The following is a 13,400-nucleotide window of genomic DNA, read 5'->3' on the forward strand; positions in this document are numbered from 1 at the left end:
TTGCTCACAGTTCTCTTCTCAGTGCCTGGCGCACCCCGGACTCACAACTCACAGCTTTAGTGACTCAGTGAGGCGCTTTGACCCTTCCAGTGGGGACGGACTTTACCTAACCCGACGTTCTTGTTTCCTCACCCTCACCCCCGTCCTGAAGGTGCCAAGGGCGAAAGGGTCCTTTATATTTTTGTTCCCTTTTACGTGGGCTGTTCTGTTCGTTCACTTGTTCATTCATTGATTCATTAGTACATTCGTCCCACTCTCCCCCTCCACCCAGGCATCAGGCCGCGCGGTCGACTCCCGGGGCTCTGGCCCAACCCTCCCTAGGGGGTTAAGTCCCGCCCCTCTAGCCCCGCCCCACTCTCCGGGCCAATAGGAACCGGCATACCGGGCGGGGCCAGGGCTGGGGCGGGGCCTCCCTTCTACATTACCCCCTGGTGGCGCTGACGGCTCCCGAAACGCGCCGCCGGGCTGTTAGGCTCAACCGGGCGCGGGCGGCTCCGTGGCGTTTCCTGCCACGCCGGGCCTGCCTGAGCCGTGCCTGCGCTACTCTGCCGAGGGCTGCGGTTCAGCCACCGCCGGGCTAGGGTGAGCGCGCGGGCCACGGGAAGATGTGCGTGGAACACGAGAGAGTGTGCAGAGAAGGGTGATGGTTCGGGCCGCGAGAGGACGTCTTGGAGGCTCGGGACTGTACGCGGGCCGCGGGTGAATGTGCGGAGCCAAGGTGATCGTTTGGACCGTGGGAGGATGCACAGGGGGATGACCTGGAACAGAGTGGGGGTTTGGGGTGAGAGCTTCGGAGAGTGTGCGGTGGGGGGGGGGGCAGTCAAGCCTTGTTGAAGGGGCGTCTCTGGGCCCACGGTAAGCTGCTTGGCCCTGGGGCCAGCCGGAGGGGGAAACGGGTCCGGGATAGCGGGTAAGAGGAGGCCCGAAGGCCTTCCCACGGCGGGCAGGAGACGGTGGTCAGGGGCGGGAATCGCGGATATGTGGAAGACTACGCTGCTTTTTGGAAGACGTTAATGGGTGGGAATGGGTCAGTGTGGTAAGGAAAAGACCCCTGCCCCAAGCGTAATGGAGGCCGAGGAGGAGGTGGCGTTGAGTGGATATTTAAAGGGCTTTCCCCCAGTTTGGGGGAGGAGCTGAGCCACAGTCAGGGGCGCTGGGTGAGTGAGCTGGGGACTGATCCTGCTACTAGAGTCCCTCCTTTTCCTTTGGGTGCGGGTCGAGCCTCGGCTTGGCTGGGAGGGTGGGGGTGAGTAGACTAGAGCCCCAGGGCTGTGAAGGAGGGGGAAGGGCAGCCATTGCGCAAGGCCCTCGGTCTGAATAGGGCTTTTTCTGTTGTCCTGCTGGGGGCTACCATCTCCTGCTTCAGTGCCCCCCGCCAAACTCTTTTGCTGCCTACTTTAGTCTATATTTGGGTGATTAATTACATGTCTTTTCCATCCTTTCCCCCCATACTTGCCTGCCGCCCAAAACTCATGGTCCCTTTCAATCACCACCACCACCCCTAAAATCCTGGCCCTCTTCCCAGAGGTCCCACCCTGTTCCAACTGACATCCTCCAGCCAGCGTTTGCCTAGCCTAGCCGCCAGCCCCCTCCAGTCTCCTTGGTCAGTGAAATATTTCTTCAACCTCAGACCCGACATTTTTCCTTTACCAAAGGATTTCAGATGAGATTGCTAAAACAGTACCTCCTCTGGGCACTAATGCTGCTTCAGCCCATCCCCTACCCTCCCTCCTTCATTGGGCTTTTAAGTAGAAGCAGCTTGCACAGTGCCTGGCACAGTCCAGTCCATTCCCCAAAAATGTCCCTGGAGCTATATTTAGAATCCTTTTGAGCAGTGATTTCCAGCCTTCGGGTGAGAGACCCCTTGGAAAATCACTAGAAAGTGTGAATTCCCTTCCTAGAAGTCTAATAGCACAAAGTGGGATTCCACTCACGAGACTCATAGGCTAGAATCCTGTCTGCAGAGTGGAGGTGAGGAAGCCTCCAGATTCTAGATGGCCCAGTGCTAAAGAGGAGCAACTCTGTGTCCCAACCTGAGGACTGGTTAGAAATGCATACTTCTTGGCCCCACCCACACCTGCTACTCTGCCCCTTAAGTTCTTAGCAAGTCCCAAGCCAGTGTTCTAACCCACTGATCTAGCCCTAGTTCTAACCTTTCTGAGTTCCTCAAATGGCCCAGGGACTCCTTAGGTTTTGTACAGCATACCCTGCCCTCATTTAGATTCTTTCATATCCAGGGCAGTGTAACCTAAATGAAGCTATGCTTACAACTTATTTTGATTTTTACTAAAATGCCATGCATCTTCTTGGGGAAATGGGAACATAAACCTTTCCTCAACTATAACAAACACTACAAAATCTCCTTCTGGTCTACCTTCTGTCTTTTTATAGAAGAGAAAGAAAATAGAAATGTAATCAGAGAGGGACAGGTGCCCAGGCAGAGTGAGAGAGGAAAACTGGGGAAGACAGAGACAGATGCCTCCCACCCACGCACACATAAAAAGACACACACAGACAAAAACATCCCGGGAAACATCCTGTCTTTTGGCCCTTTAGGATTCTTCCATTTCTAGTAGCAGCGCATTTGCACAGTACACAGTGGGCCCAAATGGGGCCTTCTGGGCCCCATCCTGGCCAGACAGGTAGAGAGCAGGCACACCTCCAGCCCAGGGACTAGGATCAGTGTCCTGGCCTTATCTGTCTGGAGGGTGGATTGGGATCGTACAGGGTGTGTTCAGTCACAGCCTATCCTTTGGTTGAGCATTCATGGCCCAAAAAGACACGTTCCCGTATCTGCTTCTGTATCCTCAAAATATTTCAGTCCAACAGGTAGGACCTTACCTGGTTGACTAATCACTCAGAGTTATTCCAAGATGTAATGAGCCATCCCTGTGTGTCCCTTTTGGGTAAGTCCAGGTGTTTACAGACAGTGTCTGCTGGCCATGCTGTTAGAAGGCCCCATGCATGGGGGTGCAAGATAGTGAGAAGTATTGTTTCCATTGTGGAAGTGGCTGTATTTTCATATATGCTAGTGTCTTTGCCCAATGACAGTTCTCTAAGTGGCACAACTCAAGGGAGAACAGGTATCGAGTACAGAGAATTAGGAATCTAGGTGATATTTGGATGAGAGAGGGAGCTGAAGGCACCTGTCAAAATTACATGCTGAAAAGAGAAGTATCTTGTGTGACCTAAAAAGAACCCCCCCGCAGGACATTTTTGCTGTGGCCCAGAATCAAACTGAATACCTGTTGTCTTCTGGGGCCTGTGGACATTCTACTACAGGGCCTTATCTAGATACTCCAGGGAGTCCAGGTGGTTCTGTCACCCTTTGGAAATTTCCAGAAGCTGCCAGATCTAGTTTGGGTGGCCTTGCTGCCTGTCCCCTGCCCCCACTGCCCAGGGACTTATGGCACCTGCTGAAGGTTGCTTGGCTATTTGGCCATGGAATTGGTCAAACACTGATCTTTTAGGCTCCAAACCAACCTTTACTAGTAGCTAAATATCCAGAGTTGACCCAAAGACACCCAATTCTTTACTTTTTGTGATACAGGTCGATTTTTCTCTCCATTGAATTCAACACTTGCTTTCTGTTCTAATCAAAATGGAATGATTATTTTGGTTATCTTAATGTCTCTTGATTCCCTATAGAAAAGTCTATTTAAATATGTTGGTTAAAATTCACTTTGCCATCTAAAGCACTATCAGGAACATTTGTTTACTCGATGAGCTCTCATGTTTTACAAAGCATGGTTTTTCAATTGCCAGGCAGTGGGTTAGCATGGATGTGACTTCCCTGTATTCATGAAACAGCTGTGGTAGCCATGACACTTGACTAGGTTCAGGGTGGAATCTGAATTCAACCTGACAGGGCCCTCTGTCTCTGAGAGCATATCCTCGTTAGGCTTCACTTAAGATCTCACTTAAAGAGGGAGGATAATACTATTTATGTTAAGAGGCAGAGATTTGTTTTCCTGTATCTTTCTCTGAACTTATATTTCCTGGCTGGGTGTAGGAGTGCACCTTATGAGATTTGAGGCATGCTTTTCCACAGTGACTTACTGTACTTAGAAGGTCAGCCTCACCCTCTGTATCCATTGGGTACACTACAATGGTTTTCATATTCTGCTTGGAATTGCTTTGACCTTGATCCACTTTTGGAAGGCAGCAGACATGTTTTTGTCACTTTGGTCATGGTGTCCAGCTTCTTTTACAGATTAGTTCCACCACTTTATTTTATTTTTAAAAAATTTTTAAAGATTTTATTTATTTACTTTTAAAGAGAGGGGAAGGGAGGGAGAAAGACAGAGAGAAACAGCAATGTGTGAGAGATACATTGATCAGTTGCCTCTTGCATACTCCCAATTGGGGACCTGGTCCGCAACCCAGGAACGTGCCCCGACTGGGAATTGAACCAGCAACTTCTTGGATCACAGGCTGTTGTTCAATCCACTGAGCCACATCAGCCATTTTAAAGTAGAACAGTTGTGCAACATGGCTTCTAAATGTTCAGGTTGTCTCCGGGATTGATGATACTTTTATTTTTAACTGCAGTGGGGGTTAATATGTATTACTTTTTTTAATGATCTATCTTTGCTTCTCCTAAAACTTTTACTCAATATACTTGGTTAATTATGCAGAGTTTAGCATCCTTTTGTGAAATTAGGGCTCACTTTTTTCCTCCCATTTTTATGAGCACCTTCTAAATGATTTCTGTTGTCTCTGGGCTCTGTTGCTGTGGGTAGTATCTAAAGTGTGCTCAAGTGAAGTCCCTGGGCAAACCTGGTACAGCAAGGGCCACTTTCTGTTGCTACCCAGGAAAGAATAATGAATGATTCATTTGGGGGTTGTGGCTCCAGGATTTCAACAGTTAGGCCAATTAAGTAAAAACACTTCAGTGGAATATGTACAATCAAATGAAACGCTTCAAGAGGATTTGCTCGATTAAATGTGGGTGGCTTGGAAGTACTGTGTGTGTGTATAAGAGGGGGATGATGTGTGCTATAGCACCATGAGGGTCTACAGTGGCCTAGTAATAGGATGACTTGAAGCAAGTCCCCCAAATCCATATATACCATTAGGCATGGGGACTCTCCATGACCGCCTGTCCTCTGCTGTTAGATGGTTGCGTATTATCTCTCTCTTCTCTGGTGTGGTTCAAAAAGTCTAAAATCTTGGGAGCTGGACCTTAAGCAAGTTACTTAATCTGTCGGATACATGACTTCCTTCTCTGTAAAGCAGAGGCACAATAATTAAATTAAAGTAAATCATGGGAAAGGAGAAGTGCATTGCCAAACTTGTGGTAGGTGCTCTGTAAAATGGAAGTTTTCTCCCACTCCATTTATCACTGCCCACTCAGTGCCAGGAGGCTGCTGCAGATGTTGGGGGCTGGGGTGACCAAGAAGAGAAGGTCTCTGTCCTGTGGGAGGTGACATTTCTCCTGGGAAGAGTCAGGTAAAAACAAGCAATTTCAGAGAATAATTTTTAAGTAGTAAAAAAGTGTTACAAGTAAACTCTGATGGGGCCAGAGAGTGAATACATTTTGGAGAGGTAACATTCAAATTAGGTCCAGATTCTTAAAAGAAGCCACCTGTGTAATGGTCAGAGGCCCTGGGAGGTATTACCTTGGCATTTCTAGGAAGAATGAAAGTCAAGAGTGTCTGGAAGGAATGACTGAGATTTAGAGGGCAGGATATGGGTCTGGTGGCCTTGTAGGTCAAGGGCTTATGTCTCTGGCCTGAGGGCAGTGTGACAAAGTTTGTTAACAGGCATCTTTCTCAGAATGTGAATGCAGGGTGTTCTTCTCCCACCCTCATTACACTTAGCAGAAAAACCTCAATGTCAGTTGGAAGTAAGTTTTAGTAAATCAATTGTATAAGTAATCTATGACCAGTTTGTTTCAAATTGGAAGCCAGTGCCATACCAGACAGCAGATGTATACTAGGAAGAATTCAGTTGCTCGGAGAGGGCCCTGCCCTGGTGATAGTGGGACACAGGGCTTGCTGGCTGGTTACTTGAGGCTTAAGTCACACACCACAGAATTGCCAGTGCTGGGCAGCTGGTTAAAGATGCTGGGCAGCTGGTTAAAGATGGGAATGGGGATTCTGTGGACGTTGGGCCCAAAGAAGGTCTGCTCATACCTGTTCATGGCGCTGACAGCATAGAGAGGCAAGCCCAGGAAGTTACAACTCTATGGTCCTGCCTCTAAGTTTTCTGGGACCACCCACACATTCCTGTCAGCCCTTCTTCCCTGTGCCTTCCTTGCCCGTGTGGGCACCTTATGATGTTGCCCAGCTTTGAGGGCCATTCCCTGTTGTCTCCTTGGCCTTGGCCCTGTCTTCTTGCACACTGACTATCTTTTCTATCCAAAGTTTACCCACATCTTTTTAAATTGTTATTCTTTTCTGATCACCAAAGAAATGCAGCTTGGTTACCAATAATTCACACATTACAGAAACAGAAAGGAGACCTTTCTAGACCCAGACTCTGCCCCAGTACGGCACACATTGCAATATAGATGTGCCCATTTTAGCTACAAGTGACTCAGTTTATTCCTTTTATCTCCTAAAAAGCAAATATATACTTAGCCATTCTCTCCCCCTTACCTACCCTTTTGTAGTTTTTTTTAACAGTTACTGTCTACATCTTCTATGAAGGATTCACATTTTTATAACCTACATGTCAGCCTGCTGATTTTTATTTATATATTTTTATTTTACTTATTTGTTTGTTTATTGGTTTTCTGCCACCTGTTGATTTTATACCTAAGCTCTCCAGTTTTCATTCCTGCTCTGAGTTCTAGGACTGTGTAGTAAGGTCTCCAGAGCTCTGAGCTGCATTCATAATTCTCCCCCTCTCTTGTTTTTATGACATGGGGATTATTTTTAGACCCTTCCTGTTGGTTATAGTATATTGTTTCCCATCCTATTACTTTTAACTTATCCATGAATTTACATTTAAAATCTTTATATTTCAAATTTCTTGTAGATATTATATAGTTGAATCTCATTTTTAAAATACATTCTGATAATCTCTGCTTTTTAATTGGAGTGTTTAGTCCATTTGTACTTAAATATCCATTTGGTTGGATTTATTGTCTTGTTGTTTGTTTCTGTCTTTCCCATCTATTCTTTTTCTTTCATTTCTTTACTGAATGCCCCAGGAGATCACCGAGGAGGGTTTTCTATTCTGATTGCTAGGATGCTGAAGTCTCCTTACCTTTGTGTGTCCTGCGAAGTGTTCAGCTTACAGCTTCCTGGCCGGGCTTTCCCCAGTCTTTTAGAATTTCATTCTATGCATGCTTAGTAGTCAGGAAAGACTCAAGAGGAGCTTTATGAAGATTTTCTTTTTTTTTTTTTTTGGAGCTCTTTTTTTCCTGCGTAGCTCCCTCCTTTCTGGAACTTCCAGCTGCCTTGAACACTGATCTGTGTCTTGAAGCCACCAAGGCTCTGTTTGTGTCCCCTCCCCCCTTATCTGTACTCTCAATCTGGAAATTGCCTCCAGACAGAACTGGGACAATAATAAGGCTTACCTTATTTGTTTCTCTTCTCTCAGGGATCATGATCCTGTGTTACCTGTTGTCCAATGTCTTAAAACTGTTGTTTCACTTGTTTATGGCAGGATGTTAAGTCTTTCCTTGTTACACCATCATGGCCAGAAGTGGATGTCTCCATCCCTCCTTGTAATATAGCATCTAATTTTACGTAAGTCTTTCTACTGGCATATCTGGATTTTGTACTCCTTGAGCTAGTGTAAAAATGCTTCCTTTTCATTTAATTATGAACTGAATAGAATTGACCTGGCATCAGAACAGAAACTGTGCTCCTGTTTCTTTGCACTCACTGAAGTAGGCAGTCTGTGATGCACACATATCTATGGTAGGATCTTTTAATTTTTTTACATAGTTTGCAATCTGAAAGGAAAAGGTAAAATACATATTATTTAGCTCTTCTATTTATATAGCAACTTCATGTTTAAAGATCTTTTCTTTACTGCTTCTTTTTCTAGCTGTTGTGTTCAGCTTTTCCTTTTATCAAATGTTATCACAGAAGTGTTCTTGTCTGTAGCTGACTCATCATCACCTGGCAAATTGTTTCATTGGGTGAGGTATGGCCTTTAAAAGGCCTTGCTGCTGGTCAGAAAGCCCAGCTCCTGCCTTTTGTTGCCTCTCTTCCCTTCGATGGCCCAATCCAGTGTTTTATTGCCTCTGCAAAGTTGGAAAGGATCTCTCATTTCATAACTATTTCTTCAGATATTCTTTTGGGAATGCTTCCTTTGTGTAGTGTGAATGAGTACTGACCTCTTCAAGGCTAGCTGCTAGAAGGCCTGTGGCTCTCCTGCCTCTAAGAGCCGGTCTTCCCACCATCAGTTCTCTGTCTTTGTCTGCCTTCTCTTGGCTGGGCCTGGGCTAAAATTCATTTGTCTTGTCAGGGCTCCCTCTGGCCTGCCTGTATTCATTCTTTGCCAGCCTACTTTCCACATTATTTAGGATATGTTTTCTTAGGCATACCCAGGCTCTGGCTTGTCACTCAGCTGCTGTGCAAGAGAAGACTCAACAAGATATAAAACCAGGGGAAAGGAAATTGCCAGTATTATCCCAGGGGACTCAAGGGCAGGGCTGCTGTCACTCAAGGCTCTTTTCACTTTCCTTAGCTCTGCCTGCCCCCACCCCCAGGGTCTTGCCCTTCCTCAGGATGGAGCCCTGGGAAATCAGGTCCTGGCAGGCCCCCTTGAGATGCTGGAGGCCCGTGTGAGCTGTGCTTTCCTCTGCCTGTGTTGGGGGTTTGTCACTCCTCCCTGATTCTGGCCTCAGCCTCACCTTTTTCCCCAGCATGACATAAGACAGGGCCTGAACCCCAGCAACTCCCTTCTCTCCCTCCATTTCTCCCTCCTTTCTTCTCTCTGCTTCTCTCCCTGGGCTCCGCCAAGGAATGGATGCCTACTGAGCGTGTAATCTCCATCATACCACTGGGGTAGCTGAGTTTCAAACCAGGAAAGTGATTGAACCAAGCTCCCTTGGGAAGACAGTAGGAGGCCAGGGACATGGCCCAGGTCTTCTGGCACTTGGTCAAGTTCTCTTTCCAGGACTTCTTGACACTTGTTGGATATTCATTAGCAAGGCATACCCACTCCATACCCTCATTTCATCTCCCTGGTGTTACCGGTGCTGCTCCTACCTCATTCTAGAATGGATGGAATAACTGATTATCTCTTTAATTCTTTCAAGATTCACTGACACTTGGTGACGTGGCACAGTACCTTACAAAAAAGGAGTGATTGAGGCTGGATTCTGAGCAGAGGACGCTGGCATATTACAGGAATGTGACTTCTGTGGGTAAGGGCACCCCTAGCCCTTCTACCAGCTTCATGATCCTATGCAGCAGGAGTGGGATGAGGGGCTTGTGCCCCCCAGGGATGAACTGTAAAAAAATACAAAGGGTCTGCCACACCCGCCTTCTCACAGGGCTCCCCCGCAATTCCTAATGGCACAGAAAGACACCCCTCAGTCTTTTATTGGAAAAGAAATTGGAACAAACTAGCCAGTATAATTTAGAATACTTTTGAAACCCACACTGATACAAATTGTGTGTCCATTTTATTATAGTTTACTGCTGAGAGAAAGGTTGACAACAACAAGCTTCTGTGCACCATCATGCTGCACATGTGAGATGGGGAGGTTTCTTAGAAGAGAGATGCTGGGGTCAGGTGTGGAGTTGGTAGAAGAGCATGGAGTTCAGTGTGGGGCCGTAAGGGGTGGATATGGAAAAAGGAAGGGTCATCTTCTCAGTACAACTACTTGGCACTGTGCCAGGGTGAGCTCAGAACCTGCCTTGTCAACCCCTAGAAGGAGCCAGCCTTTAGGAAAGGCACTTGAAATTAGTGAATTACTTCCTAAGGTCACAGCCAACCCAGACTTTGAGGATTGAAAGGGGTTCCCCTTTGAAGACCCTGCCCCATTCCTATGTTTTGATGTCATCACCTGATGCCACCATAACCCCTTTCTTTTTCCACAACCAGGAGTTCCTGTTTTGAATCCTGCCTTGGTCTCTCACCTGTTGCAAGGACACGTGCTGTTGTTATCAGACCCTTAACACAGATCAAGCTAAGTATTTTGGTGAGTGAAAAAGAATTCTGAAACAATGTGAGGAATTGTGTGGGGACCTGACTGAGCCTTTGGGTAGAAAGTATCGCTGCTCCTCTGTCACAGAAGGGGAGACCTCCTTGGGACCACTTTGGTAGGAAGTGCCCATCAATCAGGCCCTTCTGCCCCTTCCTGCCATGGTTCTTGCTTCTTTCTGGTTGGATGGACACCAGCCATCCTGACCCAGTGGCCTCCAGGTCCAGTGGTCAGCAGCTGTCTCAGGAAGAAATCAATTCTTGATAAAGGAGAATAACTTCCTTCCTTCTCTGAAGACTGCAGTGTTTTGTGGTTCTCATTTCAGAAAGAATCTCTGTAAACCAACACCAGAGGATGGGTGAAGATACCCAGCCAGAGGAGATGACATCCACGAGTTCCCAGAGGGCCAGTGAACCCAGCCCCGAGGCCAAACAGGATGGGAACTCTCAGGGGAGGGAGGGCGGCCCTCAGAATCTGCCTGTAGAGCATCACTTTGCATGTAAAGAATGTGGGGATGCCTTTCGGCTTAAGGTCCTCCTTGTGCAGCACCAGAGAATTCACAGTAAGGACAAGGGCTGGGAGTGTGGCGATTGTGGGAAGGTCTTCAAGGGGGTCTCTGAGTTCAATGAGCACCGGAAGAGCCACGTGGCTGCAGAACCCCGCCCTGGCCCAAGCTGGGCACTCGATGATGCCATGGAGAAGAGGGAGCAAATGGAGAGAGAGGAAAAGCCTTTCCAGTGTGAGGAATGTGGGAAAAGGTTTAAGAAGAACGCAGGCCTCAGTCAACATCTGCGTGTCCACAGCAGAGAAAAGCCCTTTGACTGTGAGGAATGTGGGCAGTCATTCAAAGTGAACACCCACCTCTTTCGCCATCAGAAGCTTCACATTTCTGAGAAGCCCTTTGTCTGCAAGGCTTGTAGCAGGGATTTCCTGGATCGCCAGGAACTTCTCAAGCACCAGCGAATGCACACCGGCCACCTGCCCTTCGACTGTGACGACTGTGGCAAGTCCTTCCGAGGGGTGAATGGCCTGGCTGAGCACCAGCGTATCCACAGCGGGGCCAAGCCCTATGGGTGTCTCCACTGTGGCAAGCTGTTTCGGAGGAGCTCAGAGCTCACCAAGCATCGGCGGATCCACACGGGGGAGAAGCCATATGAATGCGGCCAGTGTGGGAAGGCCTTCAGGCAGAGCTCCAGCCTCCTGGAGCACCAGCGCATCCACACTGGGGAGCGGCCCTACGCATGTGGCGACTGCAGCAAGGCATTCCGGGGGCCCTCCGACCTGATAAAACACCGGCGGATCCACAGTGGACTGAAGCCATATGAGTGTGACAAGTGTGGGAAGGCCTTCCGGAGGAGCTCAGGCCTGAGTCGCCATCGGAGGATCCATAGTGGAGCAAGACGCTGTGAGTGCAGTGAGTGTGGCCGCGTGTTCAAGAGGCGGTCTGCTCTGCAGAAGCATCAGCCAACCCACCATGAGTAGATGAGGCCCGTAGAACCTTGTCTGTCAGTGGGTTCCTGCCTCCCTCCCCAGCCTAGAGTGAGATTGCAGAGTCAAAAGAGATGAACAGTTTTGTAGCACTTATATATTTTATTGTCAGAAAGATTGAGACAAATTTATACTGTCACCAGCAATTTTTAAGTGTACATTTCCCATTTTGCCTCTCGAGAGTAGTTTTTTCCATTTTAATTTATTTTGGCTACTTTAACTGGCATAAAATACCTTCCAGGTATTTAAATCTGCAGGCCTTAAATCTGAGAATGAGAGAAGAGAAACCTGGATGTGTAGGGGTGGGAGAGGGCTTGTTGGTCCTCCCCTCTTAGCCCTCACCTCAGGGAATCTGACACACAGGGCTGTTCAATGATGACATCAATATAATGTGAGCCCAGCTTTCCAAAAGAAAAGATTACCCCAAAGTCTTTTGGCCTACTTGAATTTATAAATTTTTAGGGATGTAAATAGAATACTCAAATTTGTTATAATATTTAATTTATTAACTTAGTTATACATACATATTATAAATCACATATTATATAGAATAATATATTAATTTAGAAGGTAACTCTTTTTCCCATGTTCCATTTCATATCATTTTGTTCTAATGCCTCACATGCATTTCTGACCTTACCTCTTCACCAACCTGGGAGCCCCTTTTGAGTTATCAGTTTTAAAAGCACATCCAATGGTTTTCCATCCATTCGAGCTGTGTGCCATGTAACACTGTGACAATCCCTGCACAAGGCTCTCACTACAAATTTCCTCCCAAGCCATAAGTACATGTTCATGTAACATTAGGACAATTGTTTTTTTAATTTGTCCCATAACTACAATATAACCACTTAAGACATTGCTCTTTAAAATGATCTTTAAAAGCCTTTTTTAAGCATATTCCTAGGTTAAATTTCTTTTGTGTCCTTTTTTTCTGAAACAAATCCTATCTGGTGAGTCCCACACATATCCAAAACTAGCATTGGTTGGGGTTTGTTTCAGGCTAATGGGTCTTGTCCTCAGCAACACTATTTTGTTCAAAATTAAGTAGTTGAGAAAGCATCCCCATAGTAACAGGGACATGTCAAAGACTCAAGTATAAGGTAACACCTCCATTTCAAGAACGATTGCCTCTTCTCATGGAACCTAGAAGGTACTTCTTTAATCCTCTGTTTCCGGCTCTGTAGAATGGGGGTGATCACAGGACTACCTCCGGAGGTTATGGTGAGGACTGGGACACTACGCCTGGCATGGAGTGATACACAATGAAGGGCATCTGCTGTCATCATCATAGTTATTGCTGTCATCCCATGGCTCATTAGTACCAGAACTAGGGATGGACCCAGGCCTTCTGACTCCTAGCCTCATCTTTCTCTCATGTGATGATTTAAATACTGTTTCCATTTTCTTGCACACAAATAGTACGTTCATCTCCTTTGACCAGTTATCAAGTTACCTTTGGATATATTGACTTTATACAGGAGTTCTTTCTATATTGATTGTGATTATCTCTTTTCTAATTTTATCACTTTGTTCTTTGTAGCAGTTTTATTACATTTTTGTTATGTAAGCTTTTGATTTTTACATATTCAAGCATTCATTATTGTCTATTAAGTCATAATTTTTATTGGTTGAGTAGTTAGATATGATGACATGTTCTTCTAGAATTTTAATTACAAGCGAAAAGTTGAAAGCCCTGCCCCACTGGGAGGTGAATGTTCCAAGTGAGCAGGCTGGATGAGAATGGGCTGGAGAAGCAGGCTTGCTCCTCATCCAAGATAAAGACTCTGTGCTTGTC

General features: G+C 46.5%; 1 protein-coding gene across 2 annotated transcripts; it reads left to right on the plus strand.

Moving 5' to 3' along the window:
• Window positions 1-466: 466 nt before the first annotated feature.
• ZNF275 (zinc finger protein 275) lies at window positions 467-13,213 on the plus strand. Of its 2 annotated transcripts, none has more exons than XM_090265072.1 (4): window positions 467-781; window positions 9,224-9,331; window positions 10,015-10,111; window positions 10,440-13,213. In XM_090265072.1, the coding sequence occupies exon 4, from the start codon at window positions 10,469-10,471 to the stop codon at window positions 11,594-11,596; it is 1,128 nt and encodes a 375-aa protein (XP_090121198.1). In that variant the 5' UTR covers window positions 467-781; window positions 9,224-9,331; window positions 10,015-10,111; window positions 10,440-10,468; the 3' UTR covers window positions 11,597-13,213. The 2 variants fall into 2 exon arrangements, with proteins under 2 accessions (XP_090121198.1, XP_090121199.1); XM_090265073.1 differs by having other exon boundaries at window positions 467-718.
• Window positions 13,214-13,400: the final 187 nt, after the last annotated feature.

Source organism: Furipterus horrens, unplaced genomic scaffold, assembly GCF_987537825.1.
Source record: "Furipterus horrens unplaced genomic scaffold, mFurHor1.1.pri manual_scaffold_17, whole genome shotgun sequence".
NCBI classification, from domain to species: domain Eukaryota; kingdom Metazoa; phylum Chordata; class Mammalia; order Chiroptera; family Furipteridae; genus Furipterus; species Furipterus horrens.

Coding starts and splice junctions, on each gene's coding strand:
- ZNF275 (XM_090265072.1), top strand. CDS start 10,469: ATGGGTGAAGATACCCAGCCAGAGGAGATGACATCCACGAGTTCCCAG.